This window comes from Molothrus ater, chromosome 4 (genome assembly GCF_012460135.2).
Source record: "Molothrus ater isolate BHLD 08-10-18 breed brown headed cowbird chromosome 4, BPBGC_Mater_1.1, whole genome shotgun sequence".
Lineage (NCBI taxonomy): Eukaryota > Metazoa > Chordata > Aves > Passeriformes > Icteridae > Molothrus > Molothrus ater.
This window is the reverse complement of record NC_050481.2, coordinates 54,335,025-54,362,397: the sequence shown is the minus strand read 5'-3', so window position 1 is coordinate 54,362,397 and position 27,373 is coordinate 54,335,025. Positions and strand designations below refer to the sequence as shown.

At 37.8% G+C, this 27,373-nt stretch overlaps 1 protein-coding gene across 1 annotated transcript; it reads right to left on the bottom strand.

The window, feature by feature from the left end:
• SEPSECS (Sep (O-phosphoserine) tRNA:Sec (selenocysteine) tRNA synthase) lies at positions 1 to 25,591 on the bottom strand. The gene is made up of 11 exons (XM_036382867.2): positions 25,464 to 25,591; positions 23,929 to 24,083; positions 21,531 to 21,649; positions 21,285 to 21,443; positions 20,589 to 20,742; positions 17,019 to 17,121; positions 14,825 to 14,954; positions 14,610 to 14,701; positions 7,548 to 7,641; positions 6,851 to 6,941; positions 1 to 5,713 (listed from the first exon to the last, which is right to left on the bottom strand). The coding sequence occupies exons 1-11, from the start codon at positions 25,575 to 25,577 to the stop codon at positions 5,464 to 5,466; spliced, it is 1,461 nt and encodes a 486-aa protein (XP_036238760.1). The 5' UTR covers positions 25,578 to 25,591; the 3' UTR covers positions 1 to 5,463.
• Positions 25,592 to 27,373: the final 1,782 nt, after the last annotated feature.

Sequence of the window (27,373 nt, the reverse complement as noted above, 5' to 3'; positions counted from 1 at the left end):
TGAGTAGTAAGCAGATCTGTATTTAATAAAGAATTTATACAGTATGTTGCAATTTTTAAAAGACATTTCTATAGAAAATAACAGACATATTATTTTCCCTCAACAGCTACATTTCTCAATTTGACATATTGTAGACCAAACTAAGCTCTTTTCCCTTCTGCAGTTCCTCAGACTCCAGAAAGTTGCAGGTTCAACTCCTCAACAGTAGCTGTGTCTGCAGACTAGTTCCACTTCCCGTGTGCTTGGCAGCCCAATATCAAAGGAAAGCAGAAATGCTTTCCCCTACTGGGCACTGAATTCTCCTGCAGCCAGAGCTCAGGACTGCACCTGTGACCCACCAGCTGCAGTGCTGCAGCAGTGCACCTTGCCCCAGTCCCTACAGAGGTAGCACAGAAATAGTTCAGGTAAGGGACAAGGATGGCTGCAAACGTTCTTTACATGAGTTTCCATAGCAATATAGGCTTTATACATCACAAGAGCCAAACACATCGAACCAACATAGAAAGCTTCAAAAGTGTTGGAGACCTTGCTCCTTTATCCTCTATTTTGGCCATGTATTCCTCTGGTACACTTCAATCACAAGAAATTTACCTCAGAAAGAGTTTTTGGAGAAAACAGATCAGGAGTAATGCTACATGTTCATCTTGAATTCCCAAGTGGTGTGCTCCTACTTGGGGTACCCCGAAGAAGATTAATAACACTCACACACCTCTGCTGCTGTCATTGTACGTGTACATGACCAATGCCACCCTCCAAACAACACAGGGGTAAGACAGCTGCCTAGTATCTGTAGCCCTTTGAGAACAAGTAATAGGAATGGCAGCACCCAGCTGAAACCCCTGATTCTTTCTATTCACGTTACGTTAAAAATCAAACAGTTATAACTCTGCCTGGATTAGAATACAGGATCTAAAGGCAAATTAAATTCCACCATCCACATTAAGAAATCAATTCAGCTTCTGAACTGGATCCGCTTTGAATTTAGTTGAAATGCGGTTTGATGAAAGACTCCTGTTCAGCAGCAGATATAATTATCACACCCATCTTAATTAGACCATGAACTTGACTTTAGGATCCCCAAAGGAGTATTGAAAGCTTGGTCCAGTTACACTGAACTTGGTCCAGAACACTGAAGCTTATCCATCAAGATAAATATATTACCAGTTCTTTGATACAACAGATGCTTGATGAGTAATGGAGCAAATGCCTTTTTAAGCATGGTTTTTTAAAGGGATTATTAAACTGCACTAAAGTGTGTGCTGTTATCGTTGAGAGGGAAAAAAGTATAACATATGAAAAACAATTACTACAGAGCACACGGAACACAATTTTTCAAGCACTAGTTTCAGAATTAAAAACATTTAAACAAAGGTTCTCTGTGGAGTGTCACTTTGTAACCAATTCAAGGCTTTAAATAGCTATTGTTTAAAAAAATTGTCAGCTATAGAAATTGTTTTCCCTTCAGATTCCAAATCCTGTCAGACCAGGGTGATTAAAATGTTGCATTAAAAAAAAGCAGGGGGAGGCAATCTAATCTCCCCTTATAAAAGTAAAAGCAGCAACTCAGTTTTTAAAGTATCATGACCAAAAAGCTGTAGCCCATCTATCATTCACATATGGATCCATGTAATGATTCTTCAATTAGAATTATTATCTGTACAGCAGCTGAAGACTGAGAACTGCTGATACACTGCAGATGAGAACATTTGCTAGTCTCTGGGCTCCAGCCTTTCTTAAAAAATGATGATCACACAATATAGATTGCTCGGTTTATATGTGTATTAAGCTGCAATGCCAGCATTTACATTTGCAACATTACAATTTTGCTTTCTTAGGCTCAAGAGAATTTGCTGCATCTGGTAGATTTTATTTGCTTTGTATCTTAGGCAATTGTTACGAGCAAAGCACAAATAGGCAATATTATTGCTCCAAGTCCTTTGTTTTGTTGATTATCTCAGATACTACAAAAAAAAGTAAACTAAGAGTGGGCCTGTGAGATGGGTCATTCAGTGTCAATTCACTTGCACTCTATTATCCCAGAGCTATTTTTATAAGGCAGAGCCATCTGCTCCCTCATTTCTTCCACCTGTATAGATCCAGATAGTCTAAGATGCAACATTAGAGGGAAAGAAAAGCATCTCACACAACAGTTGCAGGCCCTGTTTAAGAGGAGAAAGCCACTTTGGTGATTCAGGCTGCAGCAACCTGAGCAGTCCCTGCCTACCCTTGCACCCGAGCTACATGCTGTGACCCAGAGATGATGGAGAAAGGTAGATACATAAATAATAGCTGTGAGACAGCCTTACTAAATGGGCATCTCTGCTTGGTGTTTCTACTAAGGATTCCTGCTCTATGAGCCCTGAGTATGTTCTGGAGCCCAGGCAGCCTTCCCAGATGTCTCCCTCAGAATGTAGAAGCTGGAGGCAGCAGGTTGGCTCTTACAGATTTTTGAGCCACGTGAAAGCCTTTAGTGATGTGCGTATGTAGAGATTAGAAAAAGGGCTGCAACTTAATTAAGAAGCTTTTCTACTTCACTGTACAATCCTGGAGAGATCTTCATAGAAGGCAAATACTGCTAATGTATTTGTTATTTGTTTTACACTGCACAGTTTGGCCACTGCCATCTTTCACAGGACTGCTTTTAGTGGGCAAGAGCTGCCATAGCCATGAAATCTCCCTGTAACTCTTATACAAAGGAAATGAAACCTCTGCTCATGGGTACATGCTCCAGTGTTATTTCACTACTTTATTATAGACATTACTGAACAGAGACTAAGAAATTTATACCCTTACTTGAAAAATACTTTTTATTCTCTACTGAATCTCCTGTTTCAGATACACTGTAAAGAAACATGTCTTCTCCACTTACTTGAAAGGATATTGCCATTTGAATTACTTAAAATTTCCTTATATTTATGTGACATTATAGAATGGTTCTGTCTCTAAAAAATTAATATTAATTAAAACTGAAGACATTTATGGGGATAAAGCAAGCAAACAGAACTGAAAACTGGTACAAAAGCTTACCAAAGCAATATAACCCGAACACTTAGTTCAAGAGTTCTTACATTGTGGTGGGACACATTTCTCAAAATATTTTAGATTTTCTCACTTCAGGTGGCTTCCCTAAGATCTGTGAAGAACTTAAATGATACAAAATTTAATTTTGTATTTGTTTTTAATTAAAGCCATTGCCTTATTTTTTTAATAAAAAAAAGTTTAAGAAGTAAAAACCAAAAACTATTTAGGTCTATGAACTCTTTTTCAGAGCTTTGTTGAAATTTTCAGCTTTGATTGCAAATGGGAAACATTTCAAAGACAGAAAAAAACATTAATCAAGGAAGCAGTTCAATCTGTGTTAGAAGTGACTGAATTACTTTCAGCAGACAATAAATTATGAGACCAAAAAAGGCAGAAATGTCTTCCTCTCAGAGAAGGCAAATGCTATTTTCTTTATTCAGAATCAGTGTACTACTCATCAAAATGCTCATTTTAGCTGCTGTCACACATCTCCCTAAACTCTTGTATTAATAGTGCTACCATTCACATTCTATGACTGGTCATCTAAATCAGTAACTTATACTCATTTAGGCAATATCAAAAATCAGGAAGAAAGGTATTACTAAAACCTGGTGGCTTTCACTGGCTGCTCCAATATACAGAATACTGAGGCAGTAAGCTGCAGAGATGTGGCTCCAAAGTTTGTGGAAGTTTTACTGACTGGAAAAACTGAGGTACAGCATGTTCTCATAAAAAAAAAAAGGTGGGGGGGGGGAGGGAAATGAGGGAGGGAGGGAGGGGAAAGAAAGAGGGAGAAAGAAAGAAAAGACAAGCTATTTACATCTCCTTACAGCCACAAGGGCTCAGAGGCCAAGTTACCTGACATGTCTCCAAGGATGTGTTTGTGCAGCAAACAACAATGGTGACTGCAGTCTGGGGAGCTGTACCTGCACAAGCTTTAATCAATCTCATGTGTACCTCCAGCAATAACAATGTGGAAACAGCAGTTCAACTTAAGCTGAAGATACAAGGGACCTCATTAAGAGAGAGCACCTTCATGATGATCAGCACATTATTAACTCCCACATACTAGCATCACCTCTTGCATGAATTCATTTGAATGTGCTGGACAGACAATCTCTCAAAAGCATCACTGTTTTGATAAAGTGATTTACAGAGGGCTCTGAAGGATACATGCCTCAGATCTCACTCAACAAAGTAACTAAAACATTTCCTGACACTTAGAACTCATTAATGGTGGTATCCTGAACAACACTATGTTACAGACTAACAAAGAAAATGTCTTCGAACATGATGCTTACTTTGAACAGTAAATTACACAGAAGCTATGTACAATGTAGTAACCACGTTTAAGAATAACTACACATTTTGCAACCTGCAGCACTGTCACTCCAGTGATATGGAACCTTTGTCTGAGGAACAGACTCTGAATCTATTGTTTGCTTAATGAATTCAAATCAGCAACTGCACAGATCCACAGAAGCAACAGTGCCAATGGCAGGAGACACTACAAAAATGGAAGTATATCTATTTCAACAACAGTGGACTAAAAATGCCAAAATACTCTCAGATCTCACTGGCTCTTAAAACTGCCTTACTCCTACGTGGTATTCCTCCTTTCCAGTGAGTTTTTGATCTGATCACCCTATCAAATCAGAAGAACAACAACAAAAAAACCAAAGCCAAATACCCCCAGTGACTGTACCTCTTCACTTCACAACTTCACAACCCCTGACATTCAGTATTAAAGCTCCTTTGGGCTGCTGAACTAAGCAAATGTTTTCAAGAGCTGAGTACTGACAGGATATGAGGTACTCTAGGTTCCTCTTTGCCACTGGAGGCTGACTAGTTCTAGGTAGTTCATGACAGGTGAGAACACCTGAAAAACATTACTATTCCAACTCTGTCATTTACCATGCAGTCTGAACACTGTATTTAGTAAGTGCTATCCTAACATTTGCATAAATCTTTGAAAGAAATTAAAAGTGACACATTCATTTATGAAAAAAGTATTTTGAGAGCAGAGAAATGTTGCTTGGATGGTCTGTATCTAGGAGGGAATTCAGTCACTGCCACAGACAATACTGTTAAACAAAAACATGTGAATAAAGATACTGTGATTTGGTAAACACTGTCCAAATAGCCACACACAGATTGAAAGGCAAACTGTAAGTCTTTGAACATAAAGCTTTACTTTGGCAGATATTAAGTGCATTTTTCATACACTGCAAAATAATTTGTGTCTGGTCCCTTGTTCTTGGAGAGAGTATCACCTACTTTCTTACAGCTGAATTCCATCCAAATTTTTATTATTGTTTTCAATAAAAAGAACATAAGATCAAGAATAAATTTCTGCAGTGCAGATGCATAGTCCTAGCCCAATACAAACCTGACATATTTCAGACAAAATCTTATCTTCCTGTGTTACTAAATCTGTATCTTCTAGTCTTCAAGTTGTTCTGTAGCTGCATTAGCATCACTGATTTCATTTATAGTTTTTTCTTGCTTTGCTTCTTTTCTAAAAGTCTTCAAACACTTGTCAAGTCTTTTCAGGAATACATCTACATCTTGCTTTTTAATTCCAATTGCTGAGGCAGCATTGAGGTAAGCACAAGGATAGTCATTTGTATGTGACATAAAGCCTTTAAAAGTGTAGTTATTCACAGTTTGTACAGACCCACAGGGAACAACCCTGAAACAAACAAACAAAATCACGATTCAGTTAAAGATGCCTTGACATTTTATGTGGTACTCTAGGTTGAACACAATTACAAAAGTTCCTATTGAAGTAGGGAGTTGCTATTCCTACCACTGATGCTCAATACCAGCATAACTTAAAATCTGTTGAAATGCCAGGTCAAACAGCATATATTACAAAATATTTACTTATGTAACAAAAGGGAAAACCTGAAACTTTCACATCAGGGAAAGATTTTGAAAGCTTTAACTTCAAAAATGTAAACTCAAAAAATTTCAGCCTAAAATGGTTAAAATTACAGGACCAGCCAAGGTTAGGGCAGGCAAATTAAAAAGTGCATCTAACCACAGTACATATAGATTTACTGTCATTCATCTGTGCAGGAAGTGGAATAATCCAGGCTAATGAAGCATACCTTCTGATGTGGAAACATTCAGCTCTGCTACAAAAAAATAACATTAAGGCTATGGCAGAAGTTAGCATGGCAGCAGTAATATGCAGATTAAGGAATGCTGCCAAAACAAATTTTTAAATCATTCTCTTCTTCTAAAAGGTTTAAACCAAAATCATTAAAGATTATTTGGCTTGCATTTCATTTTAACAGTGTCTCTAAGAATAAATTCAGCTCAGACTGGCTCAGATTATAGATTTTTAATTTTAAATTTTTTTTGAACACAATTAGTTCCAGAAAGCAGAATTTTTTTCCATTTGACAAAAAGCTTTGTAGGATATTAAAAGCTTATTCTCTTGACAGCCGGCATAACCATATTTGTGCTGCAATAAACAAAACAAAGATCCTCCATTGTAGCTTACACCTATATTGTAAGATCAGACAACATCTGAAAAGTAAATGCAATCAAGGGATACTAGGGAATAGTGACACTAAATTAAATGGGCATAGATTATCTATTTAGGATACCAAAGTAGACATAGAAAGCCTCACTGCCAACTCAGGCAGGGAGATATGACTGCTCTATAACAGTGATGACAAAGGGTAATTACTCTCTAACTCGTTAGGCTGCCTTCTGTAATCGTGACACAATTGGTATAAAACACTTCACAGGATTTCCTACGATATATGCTAATACATCCCCCCACTCCCCCAATCTTTTAAATTCATAATATCCTTACCTAGCTCCAGAAACTTGTCTTGTGAAAAGCATAGATCCAAGCTGGGTAACAGCAGCATCATTAGTTTCATCTAGAGTCTTCAGTGACATGGCTAAAGTAACATAAGGTCAGGTTAAAACTGCTACAAAGCTACTTTTTCTCCAAAGAACTACCACAAATGACAAGTTGCTTTCCAACAGCAAGAATCTAGTCACATACTTGTGTTCACATACAAAGGAAAAAAAAAAAAGAAACACATAATTTTTAATTTTTCCACAAGCTGTCACAGATTACTTCCTGGTTAGACTGTATGCAGATTCTGCACAGGTGGGCAGTATTATTTTGGTGTTGAGCAGAATTTTTGGTTAAAACAAATACCCTGAGTAGGAATTCCATAATTTCTTTTACAACTAAGAGGATGAGTAATTATACCCTAATTTAATTTTAAATCTAATTTTTATGAAGTATTACTACATGCTAATATCTTCAGCCTGTCTTGAATTAATTTCTGTCAAATGAATATGTTGGACAGGAGCAAAATAATGGGTCCAAGTTGCTACACTACTTTTATAGTAGATAACCTTTTTAGTAACCTTATTGAATTATTATTCAATTGAGTAGAGTGTAGTAACGTTTAATATGTAGGAATGGTATGTGGAAATGCATTATGAATCCACAGTATATTAGATTTTTTTAAAGTTAAAACCCCAACAATTACCTAAGGAAATGGGATTATGTGGTGTGTCTAACAGTCTCTCATTGTGGTTATCTGCCAGCTTCTTCAGCTCACTTGAAAGATATGAAAACATCTCCTGAAAAAAAGATGCAATGTTTTTATTATTAACTATCAAACAGAGAAAATAGCATCTATTTCACAAAACTGTTATGTCTCCTTTACATCCTACAGGTGCTCAGTTGATTCTCTTTTCATGTGTACCAAGTGAGTGGATCAGACAATTCTCTGAAATAATTCTATAAAGGAACAGCTCCATTTCCTGAGCACCGTTCTTATCTCTCAAGCTGATACAAAAGTCTCTATCTGGTCTAATATATGTGCTTGGGATGTCACTCATTCTCTCTGTGGCCCTGAAACCTAGGGAGGTAAAAAGTTTTGAAGAGATTCCCACTGCAGAGCAGGTCTTACCCCACACTACTTTTCAAGAGCCTCCCCATGCCCTAGCCCCCTAAACCACTGAGAATGAACTGCTGCCATCACAGATGGCCACGTTTGGGCAAATTGCTCCTTACTTTGTCTTCTCTCCTTTAATACATTCCAGACTAAAAGCAGTATATCTTGCTACCATGTATCACACAACCACATTTCCCCCTAGTGCAGAGATTTCTTTTTCTGTATGAGAATAAAAATCCAGTCTCTTAAAGAGACTATAAGTACACATTTGACTGTATTTTGTTTCACACAATATACACTCTCCTGAATACTCAGCTCTGTTGAGCAGTCTGTCCTTTCCCTAGGACCCCACTCCTGTTCAAGCTGACTATAAGAATGGAAATATCTGAATTTCTGCTATCACTTAATTGGATTGCACCTTTATTGTGAAAGTGTCATAAGACTGAGATTCATAAATACTTTGGCACAGATACAAGCCACACTGCACATAAAAGGCTGTTTCTCTTACTTCATCTGTATTTTATATCCTCCCTCTTCCCCTGTAATAAGCTCTGATAATTGCTCATGCTCTTCCTCAGTTTAATATATTCCTCTTCAGATATCAGCTCAAAACACTTATGGGCAGAGTGAGAATAAACACCATTCTTATTGTAAGCTTTAGCATTTTTTCCATCCTTTTTAATGCTTAGTCTCTCATAAAAACTAGCAAAACCATACAGACACTGGGTAGCCTTTTTAAAAGATATTAAACACCAGGCTTCTCCTCTTTGAGGCCATAAAAATTGTCCTGCTTATCTGCTTCAGTGTGACTGCCTGTTTAAGCATCCTCATCAATTTCTGGACCTGACAAGTGATTTTTCATTCTTTAAATAGAATTACCTCTTCTGTTTGTAGAGCAGTATCCTGCTTTGACCTATGGACTCTGACAGATATAAATTACAGCTTGTGATCAACATTATGCTTTTGAACAGAACCTCCCCAAGGTCTTAGGAAACCAAATGAGGTTTGTGGTACCTAAGTTAGAAGAATGTTACAGCTGCTTTTCTTGAACCCCTGCAGGAAACCTTGCCTCCCTTCATGAGCAACTAAATGAACACAGCTCCCCACCTGTACTTCCTAATATCACAGAACAAATACAGATGGAGAGAAAAAATACCCTCTTACTGTCTAAATGAATTAGGCTATTGACACAACTATCCACAAAAGCATAAAGCTTCTGTAATACTTGAAAAAACCAAAAAAAATTGAGAGGTATCTATGTTGAATTATCAAAATTGAAATCTGTGAAGAATCATTTTTATTTCTCAGAAATCAAGTGATTTTATGGTTTTAGTTCAGAGTTTATTTACGGTTCACTCACAGAAGCTGAAAAATATTCATGATTCAAATGTTCAGACACTCTGGTCCCTCACTGTATTTAAGCACATTATTAATTTGTTACTTTCTATAATAAGCAGCACTAGCTTATTATGGAAAGCATAACAAGCATCACTAATATACTAGCCTTTTATTAGTATTTATTTTGAAATACAAATCATAAATTAATTTGTGCTCCCTCTGCTGGCTATTTACTTCTAAAACTGAAGCAAACTATTGTAGAAATACACAAATTGTGAGATAAATTCAGATATAAATTCTCTGGAGATACTATTGTTGAAATTAGTACTGAGAAAAAATATACTGGAACAAGACCAATTTCCAAATAATTTTTGTGTGTTTTATCTAGGAAATTCTCTGATACATCTCTTAAAGTATTACTGAAAGGACTGCTGAAAGGAATACTGGAATTATTACTGAAAGTTGGTATAAAAAGTTACCCACTGCATAAATATGTTATATTTATTTAAATCTATTCAATGAAATTAGGTTACTAGATTTTTTTAAATCTAGTAACCTAACATACATAGGAATTTGTTAAAACAAAGGATAATGGAAAGATGGAAAAAAACCCCAAGTGTGTATTTTCATTAGTTTGACTAAAGCTACATGAACACAAATTCAAATTTTCCTGGTTTTATGAACAATATTTTGCATCTTTCTATTGGAAGCCCTCTAGACATTTTCTAGTTTCAAAAGTTTGTTGCAAAATAGATTAACTTCCTTTCCAAAAAAAAAGGATTAAAGCAATATTTTTGTGAGGTCAAATCTATAACCAACCTCCATTATAAAATATTTCTTATATATGGAAAATTTATAAGCACCCTAAGCAATTATATATAATTGAGCTCCTACATAATAGATTTTCTGTAGCAGGAAGTCAAGTTTTCTCCAAAGAAGCCAAATATTATGCTGAAGTTATACTGAACAACTCAAGCACTAAATGTCAGTTAAGTTTCATTATTAATTCACTCCTTTACCTTAGAAACTTATCAAAAAAACTCATTAGGCTAGACGAATGCTAAACTATGTGCCTTTCACTTCTGGTTCTTTGAGCACTTAAGCCAACAAAACACCTTAAAAAACAAAGAACAAGTCAGCAACACTGTCTGCATCAAACAGGCCAAATAACTCAACTTTTTGGATGAAACAGTCTACTTTCACATACATATACAAAAATATTTTCAAGAAGCGTTGTAACAATCATTAAAAATATCTGAATCATACTATATTTACACTATAAAACTATTTTTAATAGAACCTACACTAGTATAGGTGACTCTTCATTTGCTCCATTGTGATAGGCACTGTTCTTGCAAGCAAAAATAACATGAGGAAAACAAGTGAGGAAAAAGCCAACAACTCCAGAGAAAAAGAAAATGCAGGTACTGAATAAGCCATCAGTCCCATACCAGCTGACAAAGAGGTAATTGATGAAGGCAGGAAAGTTTTTGTGCAGAGCTGAAACTATCCTAGCTGGCTCTAAGCACCCAGCTTGCTTACACCCTGAGTTTGTAACACTCTGCCTTCCTCCCTGTGTCACTGTCACCTGAAAAGACGAGATGTCCTCAGGGAATGGTCACAGAGCTGGGGATGGTGCAGAAGAGCACATTGCACAGGAGTCATTTTACAGCCTCTTCACCCTCCACACAGACTGCCAGCTCTCCTACACTTGCCTGACCCTGATCTGGTCCCACCTCACTTTGCAGCAGCAGCTGTTTTCTGATGCAGCCATCACACCTCTCCTGCTCTGAGCTGTGATCTGACCAGAGCCCCTGGTGCACCACCCCCCCCAGCAGAGGGGCTGCAGGGCTGAGCATGGACACCCAGGAGGAGGCTTAGTTTCTTGAAATGCAGCCAAACACATGACAAATACATGTGTATGTGTGTGACACCTGCACATACTACACACCCTCCTAGGCAGATTCTCTTGCACTGCAAGAATTTTTGTTATGGATTTACACTAGAAAGTTTTAAAAACATGAAATTAATTACAGAACCTTGAAATCTTTATATCATCAGTATCTAACAAAGCGCCCAGTAAGCCTTGCCAATCTGATTTGGTAACACTAACATTCACATTTTTTTAAAGGTCTTTCTTAACAACAGCAATCAACACATTTTCCCTTCAGCACTTGTGAGACCTTCAGTTCAGACTCTGTGACCCACACTTTAACACACGTTTTTAGTATGGAGGCCTCTCTGAAATTTCCATTTGTGCTTGGCATTTGTTTAATTACACACAATTTAAAACAGGTAACTTAAACTAATTTGCCTCCAGCTACTCTAAAGTTTGAATATGGTTACATATACCTCACATGAGGAAAATCCTCCAATATTCTCATATTTGACATGCTACAGTGTAACAAGCCAACTAAGGAAAAAAAAAGAGGAGTAACAAATGTCTACCTTGCTTTGAGAATAGCTGATTTTTTTACATTTTAATGTCCCTCAATAAATGTCTTTCCTCTTCTTCCATTGTAAGTCGAGCAGCAATACAAACTCATACTGAACTATGCAAATAATTTATTCCAATCAGAACAATTACATCAATGATAACTCATGAAACATAAACCCAGTATTATACTGAATTGTAAAACCCAAACAACTTCCTCCCACTCAGTATGATTTTAAATATTTTAGATACATACTCCATAAGGACATAAAAATAACTCCAGTTTTACTCTCAAAGTATGCAGACAGATGGATACCAATATAAAAAGCTCTATCACATCCCACAGTAACACAGAAATGCATTTAAGAAAATGAGAATTATCTTGATTGTTAAGTCTAATGAGGAAATCCATAACTGCTGTAAACAAAACCATCACCTCTTCAATAATACTGGTATAATAATTAGTTAAGTGGATTAGAAGGACCATACTGGATAATAGCAGGTATTAAACCTGGCCTGTAGGGTTCTGAATGCAAACCCTGAACACAAAGCTCTTGTTCTCCATGAAATTTGAGATGATAACTAAGCCTGCTTATGCCATTACACAGTGCAACAACTATATTTACTTCACATGGCCTGGTTTAGACACACACATACATATATGAAAATAGCAACTTTTATGACCTAGAAATGTAAAATACAGGACATACATAACCTGTACTGAGGCATCTAAAGTTGCTATAAAAATACAACCTTTACATTAAGTTCTTTAAGAGCAAAGATATTAACAAATTTGACTATGGACCAACCGTTATCTGCACTGCAAAAGGACTGAGAATCATCTACTGAGATTAGAAAACCACTGTTATAACCATCACATGAACATATAAAAAGGAATTCTGAAAAAGTCAGTACTTCTTCATATTACTACCTATAATCTCATACTCTTGGACAATTGCACACTCCACAATTCCCAGCCTGTCAAAAAAATCTCACTCCATGTACATCCCTTCTTGTATTAAATAGCTAATCTGTGTAGAATAAAAACTGGGCAGATTATTTAGTTGTTTGTGTGAGACTAATCTCTTCTCAGTAATATTCTGGGCTTTCTGGCCTAAGCTCAAATAACCTGAAGTAACATCCATATGAATAAGGATCAGGTAAAAAGAGAAAGAAAAAAAAATACCCTGAAGTTTTTTATAGCTGATTTTTTTTTTGTGTGAGTAGGTGCAGCTGCACCAATATAGAAAGGAGTACTCAATGTCAAGCTATAAATAGTTCCCGCTGGAAGCTTAATAGCTCTGCCTCTGCTTCCTCAGAGCACAGGCAATAAACTACCACTATTGCACTTTTACAATTCAGGAACAAACAGATTTAAGCAAAAATGTTTCTCTTTCCACAGCAAATCCAATAAAAGAAACATATTTATGCCATATATAAGGCTCCGTTTATAGTGTATATTCTCATTTGAAATAAAAAGGCCTGAAGTTGTAAAAATATGATACTGTATTCACTTTAGAGTTCTACTTCCAAGAAAATTAGATGACTCAAAGTGTACAGCTATTCATTAAGACATTTATGAAAGAATTATTATTTATGACTCGGACAATATTTCTCATGCCCTTTATACATCAGCTACTGGTAGAAATCTAACAACAAAATCAGCTTCATAGAAAACAATAAATTCACTTGAGATTCTTCTGGACATAGCAGTAAAGGGGAAAAATGCAATTTGCTTTTAATGAACACACAAAACATAAATCAGAATACATACAACAGTCCAGAATAAAATGCTGCAGTAGAGGCAAAAGTAACTGCTTTCAGTGTTTCACAAGCTGGTTTCACTTCAGTTGCACAGATCACTTCTTAGTCATTGTAAGGCTGCTAAGTTGGTTTGGTTTTCTATAGCCTAGCTATTCCTATGGGACCTCAGTTCCAGTACAGAGTTTATGGATGCCCTTTAACCAGCTAGAAATAAGTCACAGCACCAAAAAATACTGCTCTGCCACATAATCAGAGACAGCAGCAAACTGTCAGCAGAAAACAACTGGAACATAGTTTTCAAATAGAATAATGAAACAGATAATGCATAGCTTAAAATTATTAATTTAATAGTACTTAATTCACAGCATTTCCTTATATGAAGACTCTATAAAAAGAATCTTCACGTAAAAAATCAGACGTATTAATTCCAGAACTAAGGATAACTCAAGATACACAATTTCCAACCTGACATGCACTGGATTTTTTGTGCAGTGCAATTATATCCAACTTAAAACCTACAGTCTGTGAAAAGCAGAGAAGAAACTAAGCTGTGTGTTTAGATGAATAACTAAAATGACAATATTCTTCTCTTTTTGTGGCAATGCACAGTATTTATAAGCCAACCAGAAGCTGTGATTCTCCAGAGAATGTGGCACACAAACATTTAATTAAGCACTATCACAGCACAAAGGCACAATAGGGACAAAAGAGGAAGAGCACAGACCGGGTTACTCTGGGTGTCCAATGTCCTGTCCTGGAAGCAGTGTGACCATGATAAAACAGTACAGTATTTCTCCATTTCAGTTTTTGTGGACAAAATCCTACTATATTATTCACATTTAGGAACAACAAACATGAATACTGTACAAGGTAGTACAGGCCCTCTGTTTAGCCTCCTGGATTGAACAAACAACAACATGGAAATCATGCTTACTCATGAGCACCATTTAGACAAGAAGTAATTGTATCACACTGACTTTCCAGATTCAGAGCTCTGGCTCAGATTAATTCAATGGCTTTCTAGACAGAAACTGGATTTACTACACAAAGCAGTTTTGCAACAAGACTTTGTTAACAGCTGACTTCAAGAAAATACTGCTTGCCAAAAAGCTTACCTTTCTCTCTTTCAGTAACTTTTTGTAGCCACTGGTTCCCAGAGACAGAAGTGTAATGAGGACATCTAAAGAAGGAGACGCAGATGCTCTTCCTGAAAAAAAAACCCAATGTACAGATTAAAGTGGCAAAAAAAAAAAATTATGTGAAAGAAAGCTGATAATCGAGTTTTCTACAGCAATTCTGTATGGCTGAAATCAGCCCATGAACTAGTTACCTGGATACATTTTGCTGATCTCCTGAATGAAGGACTCGTTGAAGCCAGCAATGATAGCACCACCTACTGGAACCATAAAATTTTTGTCCAAGCTCTGAACAAAAGCATCTATTCTGCCAACTCGAGCACCCTTTATCAAAAAAGACAAAAAAAAAAAAAATCCACAACATACATTAGAACTAAGGGAAATGGCATAGCATAATAACTATATAAAAGTATAGCTAAAATAAATATAATTCCTGAAACTCTCAGATACTGCATTTGTGATCAAAACATAAAAATCACGGTATTACCTCTTTTAGCACTGCTTACTATTAGTACCATTGTCTGCCTAACAGAGAACCTTACAAATTCCCATTTTGCTATGATTTAAAATATCAATTTTAGTTCCTGCAAGTCTAAGTGTGGCTCCATTTCAGCAACAATCAAAAAGAAATGCCTCAATGGGAATTATACAGTTAAAACTGTTCAATCCTGAACACTTCTTACAATTCTCACAATAAAAGGCTACAAGTTAATGCTTCATTAGCAAAGCTTTTTTCAATATATAAATTTTTTTATATAAAATTTTCAACATATATAAATTTGCATTAAACAAACAGGCTTATTACAGCATTCCTTCTTCTAAGGCTGCTTTCAAAAGCAAGATTCAAGTACCTTATAGCAGATATTCCCCACATCTTTATACCAAACCACTCATATTTTCAAAGGAAAAAATGTAGATTCTGCAGTACACCTTCAATTTGAGTGGCATGTAACTATGAACTGTACAATTAAAAAGTATGAAGCATAAGAACCTGAAAAGTAGGTTAAACCCCATACATATCAAAGTATATGCAAATACACATATTTTTAAAACTACATACTAAATGTAAGAAGTAGAAACATAGTTAATACCTGTGGCAAACAGACAGAACAAAAAGCAGAGCCAACTAAACCTCATTTATAAGTTCTATATTTTGATAGCTTAATGCACAGAAGACAGGAAAAACACTCCAAGTTTGTCAGCTTTTTGTTGGGAACATGAATGCCATTTGCTACCATTTGATTTAATTGACAGGAGAACACCAGAGGAAAAGCACAACATGAAATGGTAATAAAGTTTTGTAATAAAATGTAAAACAAATCAGAGCTCAAATATATACATTTGCATATGCAAGGAACAAACAACCTATTGAGTCTAGAAAAAACATCAAAACAAACACAGTAAAAATTGTATTTGTAGCATTATAGTCTGAACTGTTTATCATTAGAACATTTCATGTAGGAAAACCCAGCACTTCCACAGCCTCATTCATGTTAGTTTCTCACTAAACTTGAGCAAGTTAAATACAATAAACATGTACTAAGTACATTACAAATAAAGCATATAGCATTTTCTATTTCATAAACTCCCTCAGTCTTTCAAGATTTAGAAATGCCAACATGATGTTCTTTCACAATTGTACATTAAGCTGGTCTGTGTCCTGTAAGTAATGTCTTAGCAATCAGAAAAAAAGAAAAAAACCAGCATATTTTACATTACTAATAGTTCAGGATCCTCTGGATCCTATTAAAATATAACCCCCTATTCTTTTGAATAGGTAACAGAAAAGAGAATAATGTACATACAATACAATGAGGAAAAATGCAAGAATTCTGCTTCATGACTGATCTTAGATATCAAGCAACATCCTCTTCAAGCTAAACAGCAACAGAACTTAAACTTTTTTGAGCATAACATTGAACTTAAATCAGTTTCCTCAGCCATTCTCTGTGCCAACAATATTTTAACAGTGACAACGTCTATCAAGCGCTGCTGTAGAATTCTGTACCTTCAATTAAAAATTTGCAACTCATTCTGTTGAAGGCTTCATTTCTATTCAAGTATGATCCATTATGTCACTTTTGGTCAACAACTTTAGGAATGATTTTAAGAAAGCTTATTAAGGCTATTTTTCCATTATAAAGACACATGAACATACAAAAACCTAAATAAACTTAAGGTTACATAAAAAGCACGTAATAGAAATAACTACTATGCTTAAATTCTCTTTCTGTCTGTTGTGCTTTCCCTGAAAATTGTTCAAATGTCAGACATGCATGGGATTTCTCTCAAAGCTATGAAGCATCTGATAAAATTTGCTAGGTTGTCTACAACCACAAATTTACTTATACTTGCTAAAAAATATTATTGGAAATACACAGCTCCTACCTGCTGGATAAGATGCATACATTTTGAAGACTGAACTCCATATGCATTGTTGACAATATGTGGAATGTCATAATTAGCACAAATTACAGCCAGCTCCTCCAGCCTGTGAGCATAAAATCATAATTTAGAGAAGCATTGATTACTGTAGCTCAACTTACAAGTCAGACCATTAAAAGACTGAAAGGTCTACAAGGAAGTCAGAATGAGAAAAGTAACTCTTGATTAGTACCTCAAGGCAGTATTTGTCACCTTAAGCTAAAAAGTTAAGATGAAAATTCTATTGGCTTTTACATATCCTGCAAATTGTTGATCTAGTCTGACATTTTTCTTGCTTCACTTTAAGTTTTGTCTGCACAGCAGTTAATATATCCCAAACCATTAAGCTTTAGATACAAGCTATTTTTGTTGTTGTTGCTTTACTATTAACTGCATAGCTTTAGCTAGTCACTTTTTTTCTTTTCTCTATTATTCAACATGAAAAGTCTATAGTAGTTTCAACAGTGTCTTGGGAATCAAAAGCATCCTGTAACAGGAAGTTTTTATATTTTTCTGTTTATCTCAAAAGAACTAGTATTTTGATCCTTTGGCTGGAATTTCATGCTTCAGATAAACTGATTAAGAAAAAATAAATTCTTTAAAGGAATGGAAAGCCCTAAAATGTCTGAATATGGACATCAACAAATGGAAAATTTGTTCAGCTGTTTACTCTTCACTTGCCTTTAGAACCCCCTGAAATCTCAGTGAGCTCAACCTGGATTGATTAATCAGTCAAATTGAGGTTTATGTGAGCACACTGATCATTTTAAGTAAGATCCTTCAGCATTTTAAACATACTTATATGCAGTACCCTTTTCTGAAGCACTCCAATCATGCTATATTAAAAAAAAATACTCGTGATTTTCCCCAAACTTTTGAATCTATTTTAGAAATATAATCTATTTGAAAAAATTAGACAATATAAAATAATTTAAAGTGATCATAAAGGTAATATTACTTAAAAAAAAAAATCAGGAAACTCTGCTTCCAATGCATTTTTACTCTATCTCCTCCTGTACAGACTCTCACTGTTATTTACTGACATACATATAAAATGTGACAGAGTATGAAAACATTTTCCAAAAGGTGACATTCCTTTGCATTCTATTTCTATTACATTTTCTAGTGTTGTTCTGCAATGCAAAATTCTGCTGCAAGTGTCAAATTAATTTTTCCAAACATAAATTCTGAGGAAACCATCATTACCATATTATCCTCTAAAAAAATCAAAAGTACTTTATAATTAGGAAACACCAGCAATATAATGTACATATTGATCTTCTACAGTCAAGATAATTGTGAGGAATTGCATTTCCGATAATTTTTCACATTTATCAGCATAGAATTACAAAATATTCTGAGTTGGAAGGGACCCACAAGGATGATCGAGGCCAGCTCCTGGCCCTGCACAGCCCAATCCCCAGCAGTCACACCACACCTGAGAACATTGTCCAAATGCTTCTTGAACTCTGTCAGGCTTGGTGCTGTGACCCCTGCCCTGGGGAGCCTGTGCCAGTGCCCAGCCTCCCTCTGGGTGAGGAACCTTTTCCTGATATCCAACATAAACAAACCTCCCCAGCTCAGCTTCTGCCCATTCCCTTGGGTCCTGTCACTGTCACCACACAGAAGAGATCAGTGCCTGCCCCTCCTCTTTCTCTTATGAGGAATTTGTAACTGCAATGAGGTCTCCACTCAGTCTCCTCCAGAGTGAACAGACCAAGGGACCTCAGCTGCTCCTCATGTGGCTTCCCCTCATTAATAGAATACTTGAGGAAATCTATTATGCAGGGCAAAGTTTTTGCCTTCTGACCTGCTGGTTCTTAATCAGACACATTCCTCACCCTCTAGAGAGACTCAAAGGAACACAGTTTCCCTCTTACAGGCTTCTTGTCAAGTGCAGGCACAGAATTTCACCAAACTAGAAACAGAGAGGGTGTACAGCTATGTACATGTTTCTCACCTTCTTAAATTAAAGGAGCAGTAACCTATCTTCTACAAGTACTGAAAACAGAAAAGTCTTTTTTCCCTAAAAATATTCTATTGAACAATTAGATCCAGTGTGCAATACAGAATGAGGATGCCACAGTTTGAAGAGAACGTGTTAGTATGCAAGGGAAGCAAACGATGCACATCACCTGTATGCACCTGCACCTGTTTCCAAGGCCTGGAATGCAGCCTTGAAAATGCTACTAATCATACCATAAAAATAAAGCATTAACAGAAGTTGGCTACTGAAGTTCTTAATAGTCACAAATACAGAAGTATCTGCCACTTTATTCTTCCTTTCTTTCTCTCCTGTTTGTTAAAGTTCATGAAAAGAAAGCTTTGTTCTTTTTTTCTACTATTGAAAGTAAAAAGAGAATTCTGCTAAGTACACAGACCAACTGAAAAGGACACTTTCCCTTTGGTTCTCTTAAATACAGTAGTTTTACAAACTACTATATTTACAGTAGTTTTACAAACACCTTACAGCAACAGCAGGTAGAATACTGAGAAAGAGGGTTTATACACTAGAGAATTACCCCCATAGAGATAAATAGTACTTCAAAGGAAAGCCATAGGTATGGCAGCCATAAAACTACTAAAAATTTTAAAACACGGCCACCACAACTAAATAAAGCCTTAAAAATGCAGATATTTAAAAACAGACATTTAAAATTGCACCCTCCAGAAATGCTGTCAGGGTTTTCCTTCCAATAGGAAGATGAAGGTTATGGCCTTCAATAGTTGACAGTTTCTTTTAAACAGAAAGTACATTCAAATCTCCCTATATCTGTGGTATATTATAACATAGTGCCACTACCTAATAATTCATCTCTTAGTTGTAGAGGACAAAACAATAGCAGCACGTCAAAAGGAGGAAGCAGATAAGGAGAAGATTCATTTACCCAAGCTATAAAACAACCATTCAGTTTTGATAGCTGTGATTTAAGTTATCCAATAAATCTGCAAGTCAACTTCAAGCAATGTTCATAGTATTCTGGCAGAATTATATGGTTTTAACTCCCATCTTTCCCTCTAGCAACTAGGTTAACCTATGATAAATACTGGAGGACTTTTTAAGGTAGGAGAGGAGAGTGAAATATATTTTTACTTGCCACATTTTAGAGTCAATAACATTTCTTTCCTATGCTTGTGGAGGAGAGTAGAAAAGGCAACAGTAGCATCAAAAAAATGGCATTAGCTATGGAGCTACATTTCCTGGATTATGTTTCCATGAGAATCTACTTTTACTACTTCCATGAAATTTTATGAAAACCACGAGCAAAATGACATGAATTTCACCACAAGAGAGCAACATTAACCTCACTTACATAACAGAAGAAAAATCTTCTGTGTAATTCTCACTTTTCAAATATACTTTTCTGGAAGGGGATTAAAGAACCTTTACTAATTGTTGGCAGAAGCAATTTTAGGAAGATGGACGGTCAAAACATGGAGGTGTTGTTTGGATTTTATTGTTGTTGTTGGGGGGTAAGGAGGATGTTTGTTTTAAGAGTAACAAATAACACACCTCTTACCAAGACTGCTTACCTGTCAGGTACCCTTGGAGCAAAGCAAGATGTTGTAGAATGCACACAAAGGATATTTTCAGCACCAAGAGCCTTGATTTTGGCCTCCACTGCTTCAAGGTCTGTCCGTAGCTCATCACCTTCTAATACATTTTCTATCACTACAGGCTCAAAACCTGATCAAAAAAAGCAAGAACTTGATATAACTCAATAAATCTGACTAATTGTGGGGGTTTAGTGACAGTATACATTTGAAAAACACATTGTGCTATTATTGTTTTAATAGATTCTAAGAGAAAAGGCTGTGCAAATCAGACAGATTGTCACCTTCTGATCACAATTCCTAGGACACTAGTCTTTGCAAAAATTGGAGAGAGAGATTTGAACCATGAGCTTTGGTTTTACATAACTCTAAGGACAGTAGATTAGGCATCTTACTCTGAGGGTGAGCTGTAACTTCCTTAGTATTGTTCTCATTTGACTCCTTTATCCACCTCTGTACCACTGCACACACCTGCATTTTGCAAGGCATTAGGAAGACAGCATGCACGTTTTAATTACATGTTGGAAATCAGGAGTGCACAAATAAAGCAGAACTACCATGCCTTAGGCCTTTTTTGTATCTTACTACAAGATATGAATTGATCACTCTGATAGAGGTAAGTTCCATATCTGTTGGAAGAACACACACAGTGTCATCAATCAGTTACATTCTTACCTGCAGTTATCATTGATTTGAAGCAAGATTTCTGGTCTATACGTGGCCAGATAATGTACTTTGCCTTTGGTCTCTTGTGCCTCAATGTTAAAAAACACAGAGTTAGACTCATGCCTGTTGCCATAGGAACCACAAAGCAACTGGTCACTGTCCGGACACCTGCATGTAAAAGCAAGTCAGACATTAACATGAAGAATCCACGATGTAACTTCACAAATGAGAGAGATTTTTCAAATTTACACCTACCAGCCAGTTTTATAACATCCAGAACTACTGAATTAGTAAGTTTGTTCAAAAGGCTTGAACCTGCAGCTTTGGGCTGTACTGCAGAAATATCACCTGACCTTCCAATTCCATGGATCAACCTAGACAAAAGAAGTTGAAAACACACATCAGGATTTTCATGTTTCAAAGCCATAAACCTTGCTGACTGAAGAGAATTCAACTTGATAAATAATTGTGGAAAACTTTGTACACATCAGTACCTGCCACAATCAATTCTATTTTAACAAAGTACACATATTTGTATGAAATTTTGGGGATTTTTTAACAGTAGATTAACAATGTTTCTGCATGTAGGTAAAAACTTTGAGAAGATCCACAGCAGCAACACCTTTAGCCTCTGGCAGGTTACCTTTTAAGTTTCCTTTTTTCCTTTTCCCTTTAAGCTTCCTTTTAACACCTCAGCACTTCTTGATGTTTGTCAAAATAGCATTATAAATGCTGACATGTTCAGACACACAACTATGGAAAACAAAAATTAGTTGTCTGTAGTGTAGGGTAGCATAGGCATAGTGGTATTATAGATACTCCCTTGGCAAATGCTTCATCTCCATAAGGCAAGGAAATAATACATAGAAAGTGATATACATGGATATATGTATCGCTTTGCCCATCTTACACATCTTCACTTCATCTATCATTTTGCTATTCAATGTTATCTATCTTGGAATAATATGTTTCTCTGAATTCTGTTTATAAATTACGGTTATAAACTGTGTTTGTAAATATTGAACATTATTTAGTTCAGGAGTGGAGGATCCTGAAGTAATTTATAGAATACAAGCTTACAGAATGAATTTACCCATGGCTGAAATGCAGCAGCTGCTCAAGTAAGCTAGTAACAGTATACACCTACTTATGGCTTTAATTCCTTTTTTTTGTCTTGGCAACAGAATAAAATGCAGCCCAATGAGTATATGATATTCAGAACTTCTTGGAGCATGATTTTACATCTTAAATTTATTTTCCTGTTTCAAGTGCTAAGTTGAAATCAACAAACACTTGATAATTAATTAAAACTTACATATAATACTCCACCCAAAATATTTTCTTCCCTCATTCCTGCTATATTCTTAATAGCTGTCTCATATCAGTACTTTTTATTTTGTGCACTTACGTACTGCTTCCTGAGAAGTAATCTTCCCTAAGACTGCCCCTTTATTAAGCTAAAAGGAGAGACAGCTTGAAAACCATCTCCCTCTACCTCCATCACTCCCCAAGTCACCTGTAAAACTTATTGCAGAAATAAGTGGAGGGGAGGACACCTTGCTGTTGCTGACACTCACAGGAGAGGCAAGATGCCAGGTGACAGAGCTGCATTGGAACAGCAGCAGTGAGCACCAGTTCAGGCTCCCTCTGGCCAGGAGCCAGGAACAATTTCCCCAGCACTGTCCAAAAGCAGAACTTCCCCAGATATGCTCCCCTCCCCTACCATGCATATCCTAGCCGAGAGAGCTGCACACAAAACTAAAAAAGCCAAACTGATGTATCACTGGATTTCGACAGGAATTTATCATGGTACTGAAGGGCTTATGAAAGCCATCAAGCCTAAGTAACTCAGCCTCCATGTGCTTACCAAGCTTACTAAATTTCTGGTCTCTAATATACTTTTGTGTTTATCTTTTGAGGAGAAACATCCTGGAACTTTCACTTTGATTCACTCCTGCTGGATAAAACATCACAGCAAGATACTCAGCACAGCACTCAACACACACAATACAAAAAAGGACATTCATAAGGAAATTAATGCAGAGCCTCTAAAAGTATACCATCCAACATATCCATTAAGTAAGTCTGAAGGGCTACAAGCTAATAAAAGTACTTTTTGTCTTTAGAGATCTCCTTACTTCATATAAAATCTATTATAGATGGACTGGGGTTTCATCTGCTTATCAACTAATCACATTATAAAGCTATTAACAAATATTAAAAAATACAAATAGCTGTTCACTGTCAATGTTCAATAATGGGTAGTTACAATGTTCAATGTACAGTAGTTTTTAATAATATACAGATGAAAAGCTGCACCTTGTTATAAAAGGCATGTAATGCATAGATTATTTTAAAACAGTAAGATCTCTTCCTATTTCTGCTTCCCTTGTAAAGGACAACTCCACAACTTCAGCTTCTACAAATTCAATGTACAGGACATAATCCCGACAAAACATTTTTGCTTCATTCAAGACTTTCTATAGAGTTATTAATGAAAATTTAATATAGAAAGCTGTATCAATTCAATTATCACATTATATTATTTTTCTCAAATGCTACCAAGGTCTTAGATAAACAAACCACAATAAAATACACCATAGGAAAGCATTAATAATAACCTGAATAATTCAAAACAGTCAATAATTTGTACCTGTAATGCCTTCGGGCAACAAGACCTGATGCCACTCTTCCTTCCCTCTCACCAACGCCACAGTTGCCCAGGAAGTTATTGCTATCCATTATAGCAAGTTCATGAAGAAACAATTCAATGGTGCTTTCATCCCACCCATCTTCAGGACATTTCCCCTTAATAATAACAATAATAAAAAAATATGAAATTTGGAAATGAAAAATTAACAAAACTTTATGCAACTTGTTTGATAATTGTTACCCTTCTTTCTCATGCTAAGCAGCAGTCTGTATTTTCATTATTCTCTTTTATATTATCTAATGTTATGAAGCTGTATTCAGAGAAAAGTTAAATAATGATTTTTCCATGTGTTAAATACAATTACATTAGCACATCCCGACATTAAAACAATCAGGATATCTTTTACCTTCAAGTGTTCTCTATGGTACACACAAAACCACTGCAGGGCATACATGTTAATTACTCCCTAAAAGACTAGAGATTATTTGATGTATTCCCTAGACATGATGTACAACTACAAGAATTCAACAGCGAAAACTGCACAAAAGGCAAGATATTCAGATATTAGAGAACCAAAAACATGAGCAGAAGGGAAATATAGTTTTAATATAATACATCTTCCTATCTACACATATTACTTTCCAGTTAGTTATTATCTAATAGGGAAGGAAACCATTTCCAAAATATGTCAAAACCTGCAAGAAGAAACCTGCTCTTTCTTGTGCTCTTTACTGAATTAACAACTGCACCCATCTTTGCAAATTGCAGACAAGATTCTCAAAGCAGGGACCCATAAAACCGCGAAGATTTTTTATAGGTCCAGAGGCTTTTTCACATGCCCCAGCAACAAAACAGCCAATTCAGTAAGTCTGATTAGTTTATCAAGTGCGGTATCAAAGTTAAGTTGGAAACAGTAGATGACTGTTTCCAACACTAGACTGAGGATGCTCAAGAACTGAAACATTTGCTAATTCAATGACAATGATTTTTATACGCTGGAGGGAATGAAATACATTGGTTTGGCACCTTACAAGTATCGCTTTTTATCTCATGCAACAATGTGCTAGTATCTCACTGTTTTTAAACATTTATTTAACTGTTCTCTGGGCCTTTCTCGGGAAACGCACAACCCAGGGCAGTAATTTTCTCTTCCTGCCAAACGCGGCCTTTCACTCTGGGACTCCGTCAGGTCCCTGCCGTGCCGGCAGCGGCTCTCGCGGGCCGGACTCGGCGGTGCCGCCGTGCCAGAGGGCAGAGTCCGTGACCCGGGCCGGCCTGCGCGCTCACGGCGCTGCGCGGGGCCGCCGCGACCAGCCCGGCTCGCGGGAGGTTTCCCTGCCCGACCCGGTTGCTCGGAGGGCCGACGGGCGGCTCGAGGCCGCTCTGCCCTCGCGAACCCCGGTGCGCGGAGGGCGGGGGGTCAGCTCTGCCCCACTGCGGACGGTGGTGGCAGAGATGGGGCTGCTCGGTGCTGCCCGGGGCGGCGGTGCCCGCTCGGCCCCAGGGCGCAGGGCGGGGGGCGGCGGCCCCATTACCTGCTCCAGCAGCGCCCGCAGGCGCAGCTCGTGCGCACGGCGGCCCTGCGCCCCCTGGCGCACGTAGGCCGCCGTCACCAGCCGCTCGCTGCAGCCCTGGTTCTCCGCGTTCATGGCCGCGGCGCTCCCGACGCCGCCGCTCCCCCTCCGCGCCGAGCGGACCTCTGCGAGCAGAGTACTTCCCGCCGGGAAGGGGCGGGCGGGGGCGGTACGGTGCACGCCGCGCCGTGGAGCTCCGGGGCCCCGCCCCGCCGCCAGATCCGCGCAGCGGGCAGCGAGCGCTCCGCGGGGCCGCCCCCGTCCGGCCCCCTCGGGCCCTGCCCGGCCGCTGGGCGGGGCTGGGCTGGGCCGCCCCCGGCGCAGGTGCGGGGCCGCAGGGGAGCGGGTCCGAGCTTGGGCCTGTCACAGGCCGCGCCCCGCTGTGAGAGGCAGCTCGCCGGAACCCAGACCGCTGGGCTGGGCAGAGCCTGTTGGTGGGCTGGTTTTCCCGGCCTTGCTGAGTTTAACACTAGGCCGCTGAGAACAGCTGTGTACCTCCCTGCTGCTCCGCCGAGGCCAGGGCGTTCTCTGATCCTTGGGACCTGTCGGGGGGCACAAGTGGTTGTAGGACGATCCTCAGGGAATAGCAGCAGCCTGCTAGGGCTGCGGGCATAGCCCAAGACCGCATCACAAGGACAAAGACAAGTTACCCAGCGAGACCTAATTTTTTTTTTTTTTTTTTTTTTTTTTTTTTTTTTTTTTTAACACCAGCAGAGTATTTGCAGGCCAGGCTTTGCACCTTTGCTAGGAGCTGCCAGCAGGTGGAAGCTTCCCTGGAGCACGGGCAGCCGGCCGCAGTCGTTGTGCTTTGCCCGGCAGGTTCCCATTTGCCTCCTTGAAATAACTAGTAAGGAGCGTAAAAAATTCAAGAGGCGCGTTAAGTACGTGGTGTGTTTGTTCCAATGTTTAATTATAACCAGCCTGTATCTAGTCGACTGAATCTGTTTATAAAATCTTATCCGATTCTTCTGTTTTACAGTTTTAAGCTCAGACGGCTAATTGGCGTCTGAAGTGTACGTAGCTACCGTCCCGCTTCTGTAAGTCTAGTTAGCGTTTAAGTTTTGAACGTTTTGACAGAGAAATCTTACCCACCTGTTTGAATTGTTGGCTCATACTATAATTAACACAGTTTCATAGCCCTTTGAGCAGAACAGAGCTCCACAGGTCGAGCTCCCCGTTCGCGATGCCCGCAGTCCCCAGCGCTGCTCCTCCTGGTCCGTACCACAAGAGGGCGCTCACCTAAAGCGATAAGCGCACATTGTGCGGGAATTCCTCTTTTTTCCTTCTTTTTCTTCCGCTCCAGTGTTCCGACAAAGTGCTCAAATACATATGAGCAGATGACAAAATTTGCGCTGTTGGTTAGAAAGATAGGGACAAAAGCTATAGCAAGAGGAAAATGACCCGGCTTATTTATATGATGTAATTCTTAGGAATTTTAATCCAGGTGGCTAATTGAAAAGTATTAGCTATTTGGAATTAAAATTAATGGTTTGTTAATTACTATGACGGTAGTGTATATTTTTTTTAATTATGAGTTCTCGTAGTGTTTGAACTCTGCACTAGTGAAGAGTGAGGCAATGTAAAGGCTTTGTCAGATCAAGACCTGTGAGCAAGTTGCAGAATTCTTATTGAAGCAGAAGATGAAAACTATCAGTTAATTGCATTTAAAAATACAGTAGTATGTCTAGATGAATGCATAAACCAGAAAAAAATAAGGGTTTTAAATTTTTTTTTTTCTGGAACAGAGTGCTCACAGAAGTTGTGAATGCCCCATCTCTGCAAGTGTATAAGGCCAGGTTCAGTGGAGGTCTGAGCAACTTGTTTTAGTGGAAGGTGGCTTTGTCCATAGCAGAGGAGTTGCAAATATCTTT

Excerpts from the sequence above, each read along its gene's own strand:
- SEPSECS (XM_036382867.2), bottom strand. The coding sequence starts at position 25,577 with ATGAACGCGGAGAACCAGGGCTGCAGCGAGCGGCTGGTGACGGCGGCC. Across the intron at positions 24,084-25,463 it reads TGCGGGCGCTGCTGGAGCAG|GGGAAATGTCCTGAAGATGG; the intron begins GTAATGGGGCCG and ends GTTATTATTAAG. Across the intron at positions 7,642-14,609 it reads AGTTACTGAAAGAGAGAAAG|GAGATGTTTTCATATCTTTC; the intron begins GTAAGCTTTTTG and ends TCTTTTTTTCAG.